The sequence below is a fragment of the Trichechus manatus genome, unplaced genomic scaffold, assembly GCF_000243295.1.
Source record: "Trichechus manatus latirostris isolate Lorelei unplaced genomic scaffold, TriManLat1.0 scaffold00021, whole genome shotgun sequence".
Lineage (NCBI taxonomy): Eukaryota > Metazoa > Chordata > Mammalia > Sirenia > Trichechidae > Trichechus > Trichechus manatus.
Genome location: NW_004443957.1, coordinates 13,878,847 through 13,898,054, shown reverse-complemented (window position 1 = coordinate 13,898,054; position 19,208 = coordinate 13,878,847). Strand labels below are relative to the sequence as shown.

Below are 19,208 nucleotides of genomic sequence, written 5' to 3'. Positions count from 1 at the left end.
CCGGATTCTGTATCAGCCCAGAACTAAAACAATTTCTGAGGTCAACTCTTCAGACAGGGATTGGACTGGACTGTGGGACATAAAGTGATACTCGTGAGGAGTGTGCCCCTTAGTCAAGTAGATACAAGTGACTATACGGGCAGCTTCTGTGTGGAGGTGAGATGGGAAGGCAGAGAGGGTTAGGAGCTGGTTGAATGGACATGGGGAATCGGGGTAGAAAGGAGGAGTGTGCTGTCACAGTATGGGGAGAGCAATTATACACACATAACAATGTATGTATAAATTTTTGTATGGTAGACTAACTTGAAATGTAAACTTCATTTAAACTACATGCAGCAGAGTAATCAAGTGAGAGATGGGTGATACTAAAAAATTTAGTGGTGAGAGAGATAGGAGAGATTCTTACAGCTTAGAGCAGTCTGAGAAGGCTTCATGGAGGAGATGAGTTGTAAATTGGTCTTGAAGAATGAGTAGGGGTAGAAGGTGAAGGGGAGGTAATTCCAGATCAAGGCCAATGTGTGGCAATAGACCCAGACTGAATGAAGAATGGGACCAAAACTACAACAAAAGCAGCAACAACTTCTCTAGTTTAAAAAGTTCTTCCCCCGAGATCATCCCATTTAATCTTCACAGTAACACTCTGAGACAGATTCATTACAATTACTCTCCAGAGGAGGAGACCAAGGTTTAGAGAGTTACAGTGCCCAAGACCACAGAGCTGTTCGGTAGTAGAAGCAGAAGCAGGATTTTAACTTTGGAGTGCTCAGACTCCAGTTCAATACCCTTTCTGTCTCCTGAGACAGCAGGCCAAAGGACTGCAGAAATTAAGTGAGTTTAAATCCCTTTAGATGCCATCACTCTTAAAAACAAGTATTCAAAATAGATGGTAAACCCGTTGCCATTGAGTAGATTCCGACTCATAGCGACCCTATAGTATAGAAACCCATAGAGTTTCCAAGGAGCAGCTGGTGTATTCGAACTGCCGACCTTTTGGTTAGTAGCCAAGCTTTTAAGTAGACCAGTCCATCCAGTATATTTTAGTAATCTTCCCTGTTCTTGCAAGGCTAACATGAGGCAAAAGAATTTGTATTGGCTTGGAATCAACATTATTATCCTTACATTACAGATAAGAAACAAAGGCCCAGATAGATTAAATCACTTATTCAAGGTCATACAGCTGGTCACTTGCAGGACTGGGATTCATTCAACCCTTTCTCCCTTCCTTCTTTCCTCCCTCCTGTCCTCACTTTTTATTTTTTTCTCTTTTATTAATTCACTCATTTATTCATTTAACAAATATTCAAGGATCATCAGGAACTCACAGATGAATAAGACACAGTCCCTGCCAGTAAGAAGCTATAGGCAAGTGGAAGTGTTTCTATAATCCAAATGTTCTGTTATACAAAGGCCTGCCTCCCTCCACAGGTGGACAATAGGCTCTGAATAACGTCTCTGTTGAGTGAGTGGGTGATTGACTCATTGTCAGACTGGAGTGAGAAGGCAGAGCCAGCATTGTTTCAAGGTGAAGTCTCCTTTTCTTTACGGTATTAAAATCCCTATAAGAAAATCCATAATAAGGACTAGTCCTGCTATTCTGGGAAAGTCTGCCTGTCTTGGAGTGGAGTGGGCTGAGGGCAGAAGTGGGGTCAGGTATTTGAGAGATTTGCCTGTCTTTGCCTCTAGATAAGCTGGCCACCATTGTTGCTGAGCTCTGCATGGCTTTTCCATCTACTCAACTTAAGTTGGTCACTCACCAGCACCAGGTCCAGGTCCAGGCAGGGAGGGAGCTAACAAGCCTTATATAGAATGTCTCCCAAGAAGTAGGAAGTGTCACAGAACAGCCACAATAGGAGTTTTCCTTTCTTCTCCCTTATCTCTACCCCATCGCTAACTACCACCAATCCATCTGCCCACCATCTTGGTCAGCACTTTGGGACTGGCTTTGTGCTTTTTTTTTTTTAAAAAAAAAAAACTTCTGCTCTGCTTTTCCCAAAGATCAGTTCCGCTAGAGGATAATCAATTGGTAAGTCGTCGAAAAAGTGTAAGTAGCTTCACTTTGCTAATTGTGGCACAAGGATGGGAATGAGGAAGAGACAAAGACCAGGATTCCATGTTCATTTCCTGTTAGGGAAAGCATCTGAAGCCCAGTCTCCAATGTGAGGAAGTCCACTCATGTTTCACTGGGTCCCTCCCAAAGCCATAACTCTTTCCATTGCTGTCCTGCTCTGAGACCATCTCTGTCCTCGCTAGAGAAATAAAGAGGTGGGAAGAGGGAGGGTACTGGAGAGGGTCCCCGTGCAGATTTTGCTCAAGCACTGACTTGAGTCAGCAAGATGACCTGAGACCCCCAAGGGATGAAAGCCCTGGAGTCTCTTGAGGGTTGGTCAAGAGAGCCCCATGCCCTTCTCTGTAGGAGAAGCAGAAAGCTCCAGCACATTATGAAGAGGGCGCACAGAGGTAATGGAAAGTGCAGTTCACTCAGGGGCACACACGTTCAAAGAGCACTCAGATATGCTTTCAGAAAGGGAAAATAATTGTGTGCTAATTGGTCCATTGACAGAGCCTGTCTTGCCTTCAGAAAGCCCTGATGGATCTCAGGTTCTTTAGCACATCCAATTTTCCATAAATACCAGACTTGCAAACCCTCATTCTAGAGAACCTGTTCTCCTCCCCCTGCCCTCCACTTCCCCTGCTACTCTCTTCCTACCTGGAGAGACACCTGCAAAGCTAACAGCCCAGGAAAATGGGCTTCTAGTTGTGAGCAATAGGGCCAGGCAGGGAGAGCACAGCTGATGGTGAGTGTGCTTAAAAGAGCTGCAAATTGGGTCCCAGGCTGCCACAGTGAAGAATTCGGACAAGTCGTTTTTTTAACGATGTTTTGTGAGAAATGCTCCCTTTTGCTGTTCTGGGGCCCACCTGAGATTTTTTGCGGGCCTACTTCAGTTAGCTCATAAGCATCTTAAATCCTCCCCACCTAGTCCTTACTCAGCCTTTGATAAAATAGAGAGTAAGCTATACCTAAACAGCAGCTTCCTTTCCCTCCTTTCGGGCCCTGATCTTTCCAGGGAATTATGGACATGGCATAAAATTATGCAGTCCTTTAAAGTTTGCAAGTGTTTTCTTGTGGACTATATCATATGAGGACAGGGGCAGTGGTGGTTCAGTGGTAAAATTATCAACTTCCATGTAGGAGACCTGGGTTTGATTCCTGGCCAATGCACCTCAAGCACAGCTACCACCCATCTATCAGTGGGGGCTTCTGTATTGCTATGAGGCTGAACAGGCTTCAGCAGAGCTTCCACACTAAGGTGGACTAGAAAGAAAAGGCGGTCTATCTACTTCCAAAACTCAGCCAGTGTAAACCCTATGGATCACAATAGTCCAATCCCATAGAGCATGAGGTCGCCATTAGTCAGGGGCCAGCTTGGCAGCTAACAACAACGTCATGTGGTCTCACCCTAACCTGCGGTAGAGTCAGGTGTGGTATCACAATATTTAACAACTAATAGAACAGGAGAATATTGACTAATTAGAAAGGTGCCAGCCACGGTGCCAAAGCAGAGATCTTGAGGCCTCTGAGATGCAATAGACTTTGGTTACTATCAAAGAGAAATCTGGGAGTCCCAGGGAAGGGGTAAAGATGGTTAGGGTAACATTTGGGAGATTGGGGTGGAAGTATTTGCCAAGTGGTATGGAAGTCTTTCAATATTTTAATAACTGGGACAGCCATCTTGGTCGAATGCAAGCCTGGGTACCAAAACCCAAAACCAAACCCATTGCCGTCGAGTCAATTGTGACCCTATATGACAGAGTAGAACGCCCCATAGGGTTTCCAAGGAGTGCTTGGTGGATTTGAACTGCCGACCTTTTGGTTAGCAGCCATAGCTCTTAACCACTATGCCACCAGGGTTTCCAGCCTCAGTACAGATGACCTAAATAGTTAGTAACTCCATATTATGGATGAGAGAAATGGAGTTCAATAATTTCTCAAGGTCATAAAACTTGAAAACAAACTTGTGGCCATCAAGTCATCATAGCAATCCTATAGGACAGAGAAGAACTGCCCCACAGGGTTTCCTAGGCTGAAATCTTTACAGGAGCAGGTCTTTTCTTCCCATGGAGCTACTGGTGGGTTCGAACTGCTGAAATTTCAGCTTAACCATTGCACCACCAAGGCTCCTTGTCATAAAACTAGTAAGCATGAAAGCTGAGACTCAATCCCAAGTCTTCTCACTTGAGTAAGTTTGTTTCCCACTGAACCTGCAGCCTGCCTTCACCCATCAGGCATTTTCTTGAGCAGCTCCCCACATGCCAGGCACTGTGAAGGGACCTGGAACCGCAGGGGTGCTACAGAATCCCAACTGCTGTGGCATCTACTGTCACTGTGTGGGGAGGGGGCAGCTAGGCATGTAAACAGCTGCAACATATTGTGACAAATCCTGTAATAGAGGTGCTGATCAGGGTGAATGTTGCAACAGAGGGGATGTACAGCGGGTTCTCGAAGGAATGTGTTAGACAAACAAGAGAGGACAGGGCACATTTTTCTCCATGTTTGTGCAAAGAAGTTGCTATGAAATGGGAAAAATATGTACACACTTGCTTAGAGAAACAAGAAATAGGCAGATATGTTCAAGGATTTTTCCTTCACTAAGGTAGAGGCAGGTGAGCAGAGTTCCCTTACCCCCGCCCCATCAAGAGCGACGACTGTGCTGGAAATCAGTCAGCTACTGCTAAGGAATGTTCAGTAGAGGGAAGAAGGTAACAGGTGTTGAAGCACCAGCAAAAGAAGGTTAGTTAGCAAGGATGTGCTTCAGGGCACATCCAGCTTATTGACCCTCGCTGTACAGATCTGTAAATGCTAAGTGCTTCAGAGCAAAGAGATGGTCTCCCATGGAACACCTTTACTGCCAGGTCAAAATGGGCAGGTCAGTCCCACCGAGTGAGAGGAGCTGTGAGATGGGATACAATCACATCCCTTGGCTCTTGAGTCCAGCAGTGTGTCCTTGGACAGGTCACATCAGGTCTCTGGACCTCAGTGATATAGAGATGGAGGACTGGGAGAGTGGAAGTGGGAGAGAACACTAAATGATCCTTGTTTTCTCATAGCTCTCTGAATTGTGTCACACGAGGGGAACCCACTGTGCTTCTAGACAGAGAAAACCCCAGGTCAATCAGCCCAGCAGAAGCCCCACAGTAATCTCATGTTGAATTTGTGACTGGAGGAATTCTGAGGAGATGAAAAGTGGCTGTAGTTCTGGAAAGTACAGGCCCACTATACTAGACATGGTTTGGGGTACCTGCCCACCCCTCACTCCATTACCCATAAACTGTCTGAAAGGGTGGGTCCAGTCAGCCATGGTTGAAACTCTGCAACCCTCATTCCTTGTACTGGACTAAAGGTAGAGTCTGAAACAGATTTTATTTTTCTTCAAGGGGATTTATAATTGTGATATGAGAGAAAAAAGAAATTAAAGGGTAATTATGGACACTTACAAAATTGAGTTAACAAACAATTATCAAGCATCTATGATGTGCCAGGAACTGAGGATACAATGAACAAGGGAGTGGTACCTGCCCTGGTGGCACCTGCCGAGAGATGAAATGGAAAGATAATGTCCCATCAGGGCCAGGGTCAGCTCCATGGCAAAGCAAAGCTACATGCAAGCTGAAGTTACTCAGGTACAGAAAAGTCTGGAATAAAGGGAGAAAATAACTCTGACAAGAGAAGCAGGAAGATGAAGCAGATGCAGATGGAAAAGCAGAGACATGGGTTCCAACAAGAAACAGAGGGAGTAACCTGGGAGCATGACCTTCCTTTTATAAGTCCCATGTGTTTGAATGGGATTTAGTGTCTTCTCCCTGGAGATCTATGAGATTCTTCATCAGAGTCCTTTTTAATAAACCATCTTTAAACTCAAGCTACCTTGAGTAGATTTCTATTTCTTGTAACTAAACATGTTTATATGCACTTTCACACACAATGAACAGAAGAGCCTAACCGTGATGCCATGTTCAGTGATTTATTTATTTATTCACCCAACAAACTCTTACCTGTAATGTGGCAAGCTCTGTACTGGCTACTGAGGATCAAAGATGAACAAGACACAGTCCCTACCACCATGACTTCACAGTCTCATGTGGAGATCATGTTAGCTAGAAATTATAGCTGAGAATGGTTAAGTTCTACAAAAGAAGCATATGCTTGAAACACTGAAGAGGGACATTTATCTACCTGGGGAGCCAGGAAGGACTTCACAAAAGAGGTACCTTTTATGAGCTGATCAAAGAAGGGTGAGGAAGAGCCACTCAGGTGAACAGACAAGCATTGCAAGAAAAGCAAACAGCAGGTGCCAGGGAAGGGAAATATGAGAGCACAGCATATTTGAGTGAAGATTTGTGGTTAGGGATGACTGGGCTACAAGATACGGATGGAGGTTGGAGGGTGAAGAATGGAGATGGGAAAGGGTGGGAAAGGACTGCTGAGAGATGAGACTAGAAAGACAGCAGGGATACATCTCCAATGGTCTTTAGCTATGTTAAGAGGAAGAGTAATTATTACTTTTCAAGCTCCAATTGTGCTATGGTTGATGCTTTATGTATGTATATAAATATATATTTTTTATTTAATCCTCACCACAATCCTTCAAAGTAGAATTGTCCAACAATTTTAAGATGAGCAAACTGAGGTTCAGAGAAATTTGGAAATTTGTTCAAAGCCACACCATGAGCAATGGTAGAGCTCAGACTATGTTTCTTCCACTGTGGCACACTGCCACCGTGGTACGGTGGTTTGGGCTCTGTCCCAGGTACTCTTGGGAGCTATTGGAGGGTTTTAAATAGGGGGATGATATGATGCCATGATGTGTACTCATAGCAGCAGCATAGAGATTGAATCAGGGAGAAAAGCTTAGGATGGAGACAGGAAGATTGGTTAAAAGGATAATGCAAGAAAATCAGGTAAGAACTGAGAAGGTCCTGAATTAGGGGAATGGCAGTGGACATGAAAAGGAGGCCAAGGGTAAGATGAAGATATATGCAAGGAAGTGCTTAAAGTGGTGGACCAAGGAATTTAAATCAGGTGAGGAGGGAAATGAGGCCATTAAAGGATGATAGACAGTGAAAAGTTGGTCAGCTCAAAGAATAGGAAGGAACATTAATGAGACCTTTGGGGTGTCGATCCAGGCATACCTTTCATTTCCTGATAAGACCAACTCTTTTTCAACTTTGACAGAGCCCACTACTGGACTGAAAGCGGAAGGGGATCATTCCACAGAGTTCTGTCCTTTTGATAAAGCCCTCTCCAAGCTACCAACAGTCCCTCTTTCATCATTTTAAGCTGCCTATCGGCTGCTAACCAAAAGGTGAGAGGTTCAAATTCACCGGCTGCTGTGCAGGAGAAAGGTAGCAGTCTACTCCACAAAGATTACAACCTTGGAAACCCTATGGAGCACTTCTACTCTGTTCTATAGGGTCTCTATGAGTTGTAATCAAGTCAATGGCAATAGGTTTGGTTTACATGTAATATACCAGTCCCCAAATGTGCCCTACCAATTGCCATTGAGTAGATTCTGACTCATAGCAACCCCATGTATGTCACAGTAGAACTTGACTCCATAGAGTTTTCAGTGGATGATTTTTTTTGGAAATTGATCACCAGGCCTTTCTTCCAAGGTACCTCTGGGTGGCCTCAAACCACCAACTTTGGTTAGCAGCTGAAAGCGTTAACCATTTGCACCACACAAGGCCCTACATCCCTGTTAGCTCTAGTCATCCTCATCTCTTAGATGCTCATTCCAGACACTGCACATCCCCTAATCTGACTCTATCTCTTTAACTGACTTTCATTGTGCTCTCTGGGTCTTATGATCAACCCTCAGTATAAACCCCTATAACCTCAATCTCTTCTTAAGAGTCCCCTTCACCTTGTGCTCTAACCACAGCTGGCTGACCCTGAGAGCACGCTTCTACTGCAGTCTTCTCTGGTAGTGTCTGTCTTCTTTCCCACACCTCACCTTCCTAGGTGTGGAAGAGATGTGGGTCCTCCATGCTCTTCATTTTGGGCATTGTGACCACTGTTGCTCCCTAGCCAGCTCTAGCTCCTTGCATATTCCATCAGAACTCTATCACTCACTACCCCTCCTTGTTGCAGTCTATTTTTCTTGCTATTCCTCCTCATTCATTGAGGAGTTTTAGTATTAGGCTTACAATCTTTCTTACCACCGCTAGGCTGGTATCATTCAGGTTGACCTTGCATCTGTATAGATAATCCTTCAATACCCTGGCCTTTCAGTTCCCTCACCTCCTCACCTCACCACTTCACCTTGTGCTCCAACCCTTTCTTAGTCATCCATGCCCATGCCCTAGAACCTAATATTACTGGTAACTTTCCTCCCTCTGTAATCTCAGTTGTAAGTATCACACTCTGCCACTTTCTCTAACAAGTCATCAAACTTACTTAGACTTCTAATCCTTTGACCACATCAACTTTTCACTTTCTATCAGCCCTTAATGGCCTCATTTCCCTGCTTGTCCAACTTAGATTCATTGGTCGTCACTATAATCACTCCTCTGTATATACTGTCAATCCCTTTGCCTCTTTTTTCTATCATCCTGTGTGTGCACTCACTCTCTCTCTCTCTCTCTCTCTCTCTCTCTCTCTCACACACACACACACACACACACATATACTGGTTAAAACCAACTCTCCAATCTACTCCATGGCTGTCTGTACAGGAACTGCTGAATGCAGCTGCTAAAACTCGTAACTGTACTGACTAGTCTCATGTTAAAATTATGACCACAAGTCCCAAGCGAGCCCTCAGTGCTGCCCAGTAATCCATTATACTTAGCTAGCCAGTTGACGTTCCTACTCTTGAGAAGACCATTTCAGACATTCTTCTCTCTCCTCAGCAATCCCTTCTCCTTCCTGACTTTTAAGGTCTTTGCTTCTTGTTTCATCAAGGAAATAGAATCAATTGGAAGAGAAATAGACTCATTCAGAAGAGAACATCCTCATCTTCCCACAACACCACATCTGCCAACCAACTGCCATTTGTCCTTGTATACTCCAGACTGCATCTTGTTATAAAGGACGAAGTGTTCATGTGCCTATATATGACCAACCCTTCCATTCATGCACAGAATATCAACCCCTCTCACCTACTCAAAAGATTTTGCTCTGCAACTATCCCATCTCTCATTCATCATCAGTTTTTACCTTCCTACTGAATCATTTCAATCAACATACAATATCCCGGAATAGCTCTCATCTTAAAAACAAAAATACAACCTCCCTGACCCCTTGTAACTCTCCAGCTATCACTCATTTTTCTGTTTGTCTTAACATAAAAACCCCTTAAGAGTGGTCTTTTCTTATCTCTGATCACCCACTTTGCTTTCTCCCCTGAATGTTCTCCACTTGGCTTTTTATACCCTCCAAGCCACTGAAACTGCTCTCATCTAGGCTACCAGTTATCTCCTGGTTGCCAAATCGAAGGTCAGCTCTAAGTCTTCATCTTCGTGACTTTCAACAGCATTTAACACAGTTGCTCACTCTTTCTTTTGTGAAACACTTTCTTCAACTGGCTGTAGTGACCCCACTTAGTCTGGTTTTCTTCATCCCTCTCTGCTCTGTCTCATCCTCCTTTGTTGGATTTTCCTCCACTTCTCAATTTCTGAATATTGGTGTGCCTCAAACTCAGCCCTAGGGCTGCTTTTCTAACTGCACTCACTGTTTTGGTGATTTTATCTCATCCTTTCCTATAGTTTCAAATATCATCTATGCATGTGTATATTTGTATACCAAATCTGTGTCTCCAGTCATGACCTTTCTTTTGAAATGCCGGTGTTTACATCCAACTGCCTCTTAGGTATCTCTTTTTGGATGTATAATAGTAATGTCAAATTCAACATGTCTAAACCAAACTCTTGATTTATTTGCTTCAAATCTGTACCTCCTGCCAGTATTATCCTTCTTGGTAAATGAAATCACTGTTCTGGCTGCTCTAGCCAAAAATCTTGCATTCATTCATGACTTCTTTCTTCCAGTCTAGTAGCTAATACTGTAGGCTCTACCATCAAAATATATTCTGAATCTACTAATTTCTCCCTACTTCTACACCACTACCTTTGCCCAAGCCACCATTATTTCTCATCTTGACCTTGACCACTGAAATTGCCACTGTATTGGTCTACAGGATCCCCCTTTCTTCCCTCTACCTTGTGCAGTAAGACCCTTCATGATCTGGCTCCTACAACCTCTGCAGCCTCATCTCCCACTTGACCCCCGAACCCTTTTTGCTCCACTCCAGCTGCAGTGCCTTCCTTGGTGTTCCTGAAACATACCAAGCACACTTCCACCTGAGGGAAATTGTACTTGCTGTTCCCTCTGCCTAGCATGCTCTCACTCAAGATATCCATGTGCTCATTCCCTCACTTCATTCAGTCTCTGCTTAAATGGCATCCCTTCAGACAGGTCTTCTCCAAAGTACCATGTCCCCATCATTCTCTATCCCCTTACCTGCCTTTATGTTTTCAGACCAGTGATCACCACCTGACATTAAGTATTTATCTAAATTATGTCTCTGCCAATAATATTTAAGCTTTATATGGGCAGGGACTTTATTTGTTTTGTTAACTCTTGTATTCCCAAAACCCAGAACAGGCACTCAATATTTATTGAATGAATAAATAAATGAAAAACATTCCTTATGAATTTCAGATGGGATAAAAGCAGGATATAAGACAAGGTTCACCTCTACTCACCACCCCAACTTTATACTTAAAATAAAACCATAACCAATATTCCCTAGTTTGTTTGTTTTTTCCCACTAGTCTTCTCTTCCTTAAAACAATATGAACTTTCCTAGAAATTTTCTTGATGTAAGTAGAGAAGATGGGATGGAGGTTATAGTTATTATAATCACAATAACTATTTATCTTTTTCAAACATACGTGAGATCATATCACTCCCCTGCTTAAAACTCTCCAATAGTTTCCACTGCACTTCGAATTATACAAGCATTTCCTATCACGGGCATGTAATCTAGCTCTGGACTACTTCTCAACCTCATTTTGTACCAGTGTCACACCAGTCTTCTCTGTATTCCACCAAGATACCAAGCTGGTTCCTACCTCAGGGCCTTAGCACTTACTGTTCCCTCTGCCTGAACCCTCTTCTCTCAGATCTGCACACAGCTGGCTTTTTATCATTGAGAGCTCAGCCTCAAAGTCAAAACCCCAGAATGCTTTCCCTTGACCAATATAGCTAATATTAGCTGCTCCCTCCCTTTACCCCAGGGTATCTGTACCTATGACTCTCGTTTCTTCATATTGTTATTTAAAATTACTTTGCTATTTTTTTTTTTATTTTACTTATTTATTTTCAACATCTCCCTCTAGAATGTAACTTCTGTGAGAGTAGTGACCTTGTCTGTCTTTTTCACTACAGTCCCTCGGTTGGAGCCTGGGTAGATGTTACATGAATAGAGTAGCATCTATATAAATAGATACAGATGCTACATGAGTATTTGCTGTAGAATGAAAGATCCAGACCATGTTTAAGGGCCGGTTGTACCTTCCATCAGAAAGCATCCTTCTCTCTCAGATCAGGCAGGCCTGGCTGACCTGGAGGTGGTTAAGGCTCTGGCCTCCCCCTTGGTTTCTCTCTGCCTGTCCCTCCCCACTCCTGCCCCACCAGTCTCTCTCTAGGCCGTTACCTTGATGGCCCCTGTGGCTATCTGGATATGGTGCAGCCGTCGCAGCGTGCTCTCTCTGTCGATGAAGTAGGAGGCCGCCAACTGGTGCAGGGTCTCCAGGGACACGGCAGAGCTGTTCCCACTTCCCACGGCCACAGGGGCACTTCTTCCTGTCTCTGTCTTTCGACTCAGCTTCTGCTTGTCCACAAAAATTGTCAGGGATTCTTCTCCTATAGCAAACAACATGTGTTCGTTGGTGGGGCCTCCTGCTTCCTAGTACCCTACCAGAAAGAACATGAAACCCTTCTCCAGATAGACAGATTTAAGAGGGAGCCTATTACCCCTACTGTCACCCTCTTACCCTGTCTTTTAGCATCTTTAGAACGATCTCATCAGACTGTGTCATAGGGTGACAACCTCACTGCGTGAGAGGCCCTCCTTTTCTTCCTTAGTTCTTTAAGTCTCCCAAAGCTCACCCAGCCCCTCAGCTTATCCATTTAACATCTTCTACTGATCTCTGTCTCAGTCAATTTACCTCCATGGGAGAGACAGAATTCTCTCTCTCAAGTTGTTTATGAGAAGTCACCATGGATATTTCTGCTCCCTCAGAAAGGGCAAAAGCCTTGAAGCTCAGCCGCCCTCCTCCCCATCAAGCACTCAACACCTACCACATGCTGGCAGCTGGCCTGAACCCTTGAGGAGCTTCTTTTTGTCCATCAGACAGGGAGCTAAATGTTACAGTTAATCCTGCTTTCTTCTTCCCAGGGTACAGAAGACTGCCTCTTCAGAGCTTTTGATTCTGCCCTGGGTCCTAGCCACTTGTTGCACCATCCCCACCCTCACCCCCACCCCCACCCAGCCCAGAGTTATGAACACATTAGAAGTGGTTTGGGTGGTTACCAATCCTTATAGAGAGGAAGCAGGGATCGAGGACTCAACAGCATCTACTTCTTTGCCTATGGATCTGACAACCGTAGTCAGCAAATATGAGGAAGTGAAGAAGCCTCAGGGTTAGATGGCTCAGTCAAAGGAGAACTGGGAGTGCCCCCTGCTGGCATGTGCTTAGTAGATGCATGTTCATCCCCGACCTCCTTAAACCTCACCTTTCCTCAATGGGATGCTTATACTCAAAAGCAACGTCCTGGGGTGAATGTGGAAGTCAAGAGACTGAATTGTTCTCAGATACACACCAGAAAAAAAACATTTCTCGTGCAATACTAGACCTAGAAGAACAAAAGGCCCAGGAAGACTGTTGGAGCTATACTCAATGGTTCTTCAAGCTATTTTAAATGACCTGGAAAACAATTAGTGTGAGGTCATGATGTTGCTTTGCTTACCTCCAAGGGTGGCAGAAAGTAAGAAATGAGTGCCGTACTTTTTGATGAGGTTTTCGGTAACCTGTTGTAGGTTGGGTCTCCTTCCAAGAAGGCGGATGTTCCGGATGAACTCTGGGGCAAGAGGCAATGGCAAACTGAAAAAATCCTTCCTTTCCAGAGCCAAGCTGTTTACTTTCCAGCGGGCAAACTCTCTGGAGGAAAAGCCAAGGGATAAGGAAAACTCAGCGTATTTCAGGAAACAAAACAAAACCCGTTGCTGTTGAGTCAATTCTGACTCATAGCGACCCCATAAGACAACGAAGAACTGCCCCATAGGGTTTCCAAGGAGCAGCTGGTAGATTCAAACCGCCGGCCTTTTGATAAGCAGCCAAGTTCGTAACCACTGTGCCACCAGGGCTCCATTTCAGAAAAAGAGGCGTAAAATCTGAATCAGGTACTGATCCTCCTCAACTTGCACCCACTCTTCTCCTCTCAGCCCAGCTGGAGGGACCCAGTCCGTGAAAGAGGTCCTTTGGCGTCTTATCTGGTCTGTCATTCCCAGGCTGTGAGCTAGACCTATGTTAGCTGACTGCCATCAGAGCCTACTCTACTCCCACCCAGCTTTCTCGTCCGGGGGTAGATGATTAGCTTATTCACATGGGAGTAATCATGGTTAAAAAACAAAACCAAACCCTGTCTAGTGGATTCTGATGCATAGTGACCCTATAGGACAGAGTAGAACTGACCCATAGGGTTTCCAAGGCTGTAAATCTTTACGGAAGCAGACTGCCACGTCTTTTTCCCACGGAGTGGCTGATGGGTTCAAACCACCACCTTTCAGTTAGCAGCCAAGTGCTTAACCACTGCACCACCAGCGCTCCCACTCATGGTTACCAGTGTAGAAAAAACAATGGAACAGTGGTTTGCAGAGATGTGGTCTAGTTCGCAATTGCCACCCTGTGGCTGAGTCACATCACCCATCATGACCTGAGTTTACTCATCTGTAAAATCAGAAAGTTGGTCTAGAACAACAGCTCTCAAAGTTTTAGGCCTTAGGACCCCTTTACTCTCTTAAAAATGATTCAGTCCCCTATGTTTGTTTATGTGGATACAGCTCTTGAGATTTACCATTTTAGAAATTAAAACTGAGAATTTTTAAATTTATTTATGCATTATTTCATTTAAAGATAATAACCCCATTACATGAACATAAATAACATATTTTTATGAAAATAACTACATGTTCTGAAGCAAAACAGATTTAGCATTGCTTTCCATTTTTGCAAATCTCTTTAATATCTGGCTTAGTAGAAGACAGCTGCATTCTCGTATTTGGTTCTGCATTCAATCTGTTGCGATATGTTGTTTTGGTCATTCATTTTTTGAAAAAATGTCTTGCAAACACTCAAGTCTGAATAATCATAGTTTGCCTGTTGTCTGTTCTTTCAAGAAAAAATGGGGTTCCATTAACAAAGCAGCTAGTTCAGCTCGCAGCTCAAAATAATCACACAAGTGTTTTTCCTTGAGACAGCCATTGTACTTTGGTTTAGAGTAGAAGTGCTTTTTGTGTACTTTCAAATTTGGCATGCATAATACTAAAAGACGTATACACAAGGGTCAAAATTTAATAAGATTAAATTTTGCTGCTCCAAGGGCATTTTTAAGTGTAGCTAGCCTATGGGGTCATCATGAGTCAGAATAGACTCAATGGCAATGGGTTTGGTTATATACATATATGTGTATATATATAAAACAACAACATGTATAAAACATCTAACAGTAACACGTAAAAAGAAATTGGCATAGCGGTGCTTACGAAAATACTTTGCAGGGAAAGATCACAGTTGGCAAACTAATGTAGAAGGTGTATGTTATTTGCATAAAAATACAGATATATATTTACATAAATATACACACATATATGTATATGTTTATATATGTATATTATATATGCATATGTATATATATGGAGCCCTGGTAGCACAGTGGTTAAGCGTTAGGCTGCTAACCAAAAGGTTGGTAGTTTAAATCCACCAGCTGCTCCTTGGAAACCCTATGGGGCAGTTCTACTCTGTCCTATAGGGTTGCTATGAGTTGGAATCAACTCAGTGGCATAAGTCATCAGCAGCAGCAGCAGCATGTATATATATAAGTATCTATACATTTTTTAAAGTGCAAGTATGTCGTAATGAAGCCGTTGTGTGGTACAATTGCCTTTATTCAAATTCAAATGTCAACAGTTCCACCTCCATTGCTTTTGTACCTGCAGTGCAAATGTCAACATGGAAACCCTGAAAGGGACTGGGGTACCCACATTTTGAGAACCCCTATTCTAGAAGATAGCAAAGCTCCTTTTCAGTCCCACCTAGGATTTTAATCTTCATGTTTTACTTCTAACTGAAATGCTTGCATTTTAAAGGCTACGGATTTCAAAGGGGAATGTTTGTCCTAAGATGGCATTTAAAGAATCATATCCACTGTAAGAAAGGAATTTTCCATTGTCTCTCAAACTGTGCTGGTAAGGACCAGCTCCACTGCCTTAGGAAGGAACAAAATATAAAGTCTTCACAATCCCCTCACCCATCCCAACTCTGCTGGTGGTGACAGTGCTAAGCCTCGGTCTAACTTTCTCCAAATCCATGGAATGTAAATCGCGAGACTGCAGAAAAATACAAGAGTTAAAAATAAAGAAATAAAAATGTTTGCTCAATTTCAGGATATGGAATCCCTCCATCCAACTCTAGAGACTAAAATAGAGAGGAAGGACATGTGCCAAACATTACTAAGGAAACAAAGGAAAATGAGTGAACGCTAATTCATGGTTCCGATGAAGTCTTTAAAAATTCCTGCTATGTGGCTTTATTTATCTAAGCAGGCAGGTTCATAATAATACATTATCAGCTATTTCCTTTGTGTAGGAAATGCTAAACTTTAATTAAAGTACAGGGTATTTGTCAAAAATGTTTTCTGAATGGGAACTAGTATCCCTTCATTAGCTAATAGATAATTACGTTGATGAGAATAGTAAAATCTGATTAATGAAAAGAAACTTAAGGTCATCAAACCCAGTCTTCCTCTTTTGGGGTAAGCCATGCTTAGACGCCATTAACTAATAAAGGCTTTTTTTCTTATTTGGAGCACTGGTGGCTCAGTGGTCAAGAGCTCGGCTGCTAACCACAAGGTCGGCAGTTCAGATCCACCAGCTGTTCCTTGGAAACCCCATCGGGCAGTTCTACCCCGTTCTTTAGGGTCGCTATCGATCAGAATAGATGGGTTTGTTTTGTTTATTTGTTTGTACACAATCGTCAAAGCCCTTCCCTGCAAGGAAAGGCTTAGCATAGAGGTGGGTCCCACTTTAATTAAATACAGTAAGCAAAAATGGAGTCACATGGCTTACTCAAACATTCAGGTCTGCTCAAACCCAACCTCCTTGAAGAAGCTTTCTCTGGCCATCCTGTCCATTAGAGTGCCCGCTTTGTCCCCAAGCTCTGTTCTCAGGTTTCTTTTTAGCACAACCTGACACAGTATAATATAATATAACATCATTTTTTATTGTCTTTCTCTCCCACTCAAAAGTAAACTCCAGTAACAGGGATTTTTTTTTTTTGTCTTGTTCAACTCTTTATGACCAGCAGTAGAACGATGTGGGCACGTAGTAGATGTTCAACGTATTTTTGTTGAGTGATTCTCTAAGTCACTTATTCTATGCCATAGCTCTCCTAATCCTTCAATTGTTTGCAAATTATTGACACCTTGATTAAAAAAATAAAAAGTTACAGGGTGAGAATATATAGAAGCTACAACCAATTAGTGGCTGATCTGAAATGAAGGTAGAACATTTCTCAATATGTATACTGTATCAGTGGGAAAATTTGTCTATATTTATTAAAATGTAATTTATCGGTATCACTTTATACATGGGGTTTGTTTCTATAAATCAAGGCACCGCTGGCATATTCTTTTGCTTTGGAAACCAAGTCTGAGTCCTCTTATATTGTCTTCAGTGAACACGGACAACTTCCAATGACTGTGTACTTTAACTGCGCTCCAAAGCCCAGTGACTAAAAAACTCCAGTTCAGACTCTGCTGTGCTTTACTCCCAAATGTTAATGATCAACAGTTCCATTCCTCTACACTGGGTCTGATAAATTTCTGCCACATGCATCATATTCATAATGTTAAAGATCCCCAAAAGAAACAACAATCTTGGAGCTTTGCACTTTTACCGAGTCTTCATTTTCTTACGTACAACATTGGACTTGAAAAATCATGTATCTTATTCAAACGAATAACAGTTTTGAGTATATCTTACTTAAATGAGGAACTCAAAGCTCAGAAGACTAAGTAATTTGCCTGGTGTCACACAACTACCAAGAGAGAAATCTGGGCTGTAAGACCTGGAAGAAACATTTCAGTAATCCTTGCCAATCTTTTTCACATTATTGTGTACATTGAAAACACTATTTATATGCCACCTTAGGGTAAATGAACGAGGCTGTTCAGGCCATCGGAGACCAGCACAAGAGTCTTGCTACCCAGACCTTGCCCAATTCCCCAAGTGCTGAGAAGATCAATATGTTGAGATACCTATAATCCATTTGCAGCACACCCAGGGGTCAGGGTGCACACTGGTTGGGAAGCTGTATTCAATCCTCTCATGTTATGAGAGAACCACTAAACAGAGAGGGTAAGTGGTTTGCCTAAAGCAGTATATAGCCAGGTGGTAGCAGAACCAGAACAAATCAGTGTCCTGACTTTCTCTCCTTTGCTATTTATAGCAACTATGTTGATGGTGACAATTACAACAATGCCTACCTAGCATTGATTAAACACTTACTATGTGCCAGGAATTGCTAATCACTTTACATGACTAATGGAAACCCTGGTGGTATAGTGGTTAAGAGCTACAGCTGCTAACCAAGAAGTTGGCAGTTCGAATCCACCAGGTGCTCCTTGGAAACCCTGTGGGGCAGTTCTACTCTGTCCTATAGGGTCGCTATGAGTCAGAATTGACTTGACAGCAATAGGTTTGGTTTTTTTTGGTTTACATGATTAAAATATTTTTATCATCTCAATAACCCTTGAGGTGGTAGTAGTATTTCCTTCATTTTAAAGGAAACTGAGACTAAGGTTAAGAAAGTAACTTCATAAAGTTACACAGTAAGTGAAAAACCAAAAATCAAACCTGTTGCCATTAAGCCAATTCTGACTCATGGCAACCCCATGTGTTACAGAGTAGAACTGCTCCACGGGATTCTTCTGACTGTAATATTTATGGAAGCAGATCTCCAGGTCTTTCTTCTGCAGTGCTGCTGGGTAGGTTCAAACCAGCAACCTTTAGTTCAGTAGATAAGTGCAAACCATTTGTACCACCCAAGGACATCAAAAAGTGACAGAGCTGAAATTAAAACCCAAGTCAAAACCACAATGCTGTTTTTATAACATTATTTTCCCACGTGCAGTTCAGGTTAAGTGTATATTTTATTGCATTCTAATACATTTTAAAGGTTTAGTATCTTTTAACAAAAGTATTTTCGTTACCCAGACCATTCCATTCCTTAATTATCTATATAAAATATGAATTTATTGTATTTCCTAAACACAGTGCAACATTTACAACATAACAAAACCTTGCTGAATTACGGCAGCTTCAAGACATCCATTTGCAGGAGGAGAAATGGAGCCCCAGAGAAAATCAAATCCATACACAGGGTTTCATGAGCGGAATCGTATAAATGCCTGATTTCAGCTCCCATGGCTGCTCAGGAAATCATAACACAGAATAAAGAATGACCTAGAAAAATGAATGATACTGTCTTGAAAGCTTTTTATGACCAAATAATAACAAAAAAAAAATGACTAACATTTAATGAGCTCTTATTATGTGCTGGGCATTCTAAGCATCTTTAAAAGTATTAAGTAATACAATGTGCCCCCAAAAAATCTATAAGGGGAAAATATAATTATCTTCATTTTATATATGAGGAAATTGAGGCACAAATAAGGTAATTTTCCCAGTAAGTAGCAGGCAGTAGGTGGCAGAGCCAGGATTTAAACACAGGTTTTCTGGCTCCTGGATCCAGGCTCTTTACCACCGTGCTGTTCAACCTCCACCTGGGAAACTCAAATCAGCAATCACGATAATGTGAGTGTGTGTGCATCTGTGTGTGTGTGTGTGTGTGTGTGTGTGTGTGTG

At 42.6% G+C, this 19,208-nt stretch overlaps 1 protein-coding gene across 1 annotated transcript in view; it reads right to left on the bottom strand.

Annotated features, from left to right (window-relative positions):
- BRINP2 (BMP/retinoic acid inducible neural specific 2) overlaps nt 1–19,208 on the bottom strand; it is a 63,521-nt gene that overhangs the window by 14,124 nt on the left and 30,189 nt on the right. The window contains exons 2-3 of the mRNA XM_004372851.1: nt 13,034–13,224; nt 11,718–11,926 (exon numbers count right to left, since the gene is read on the bottom strand). Coding sequence (XP_004372908.1) covers nt 11,718–11,926; nt 13,034–13,224 — 400 coding nt within the window. The remainder of the gene's footprint in view (nt 1–11,717; nt 11,927–13,033; nt 13,225–19,208) is intronic.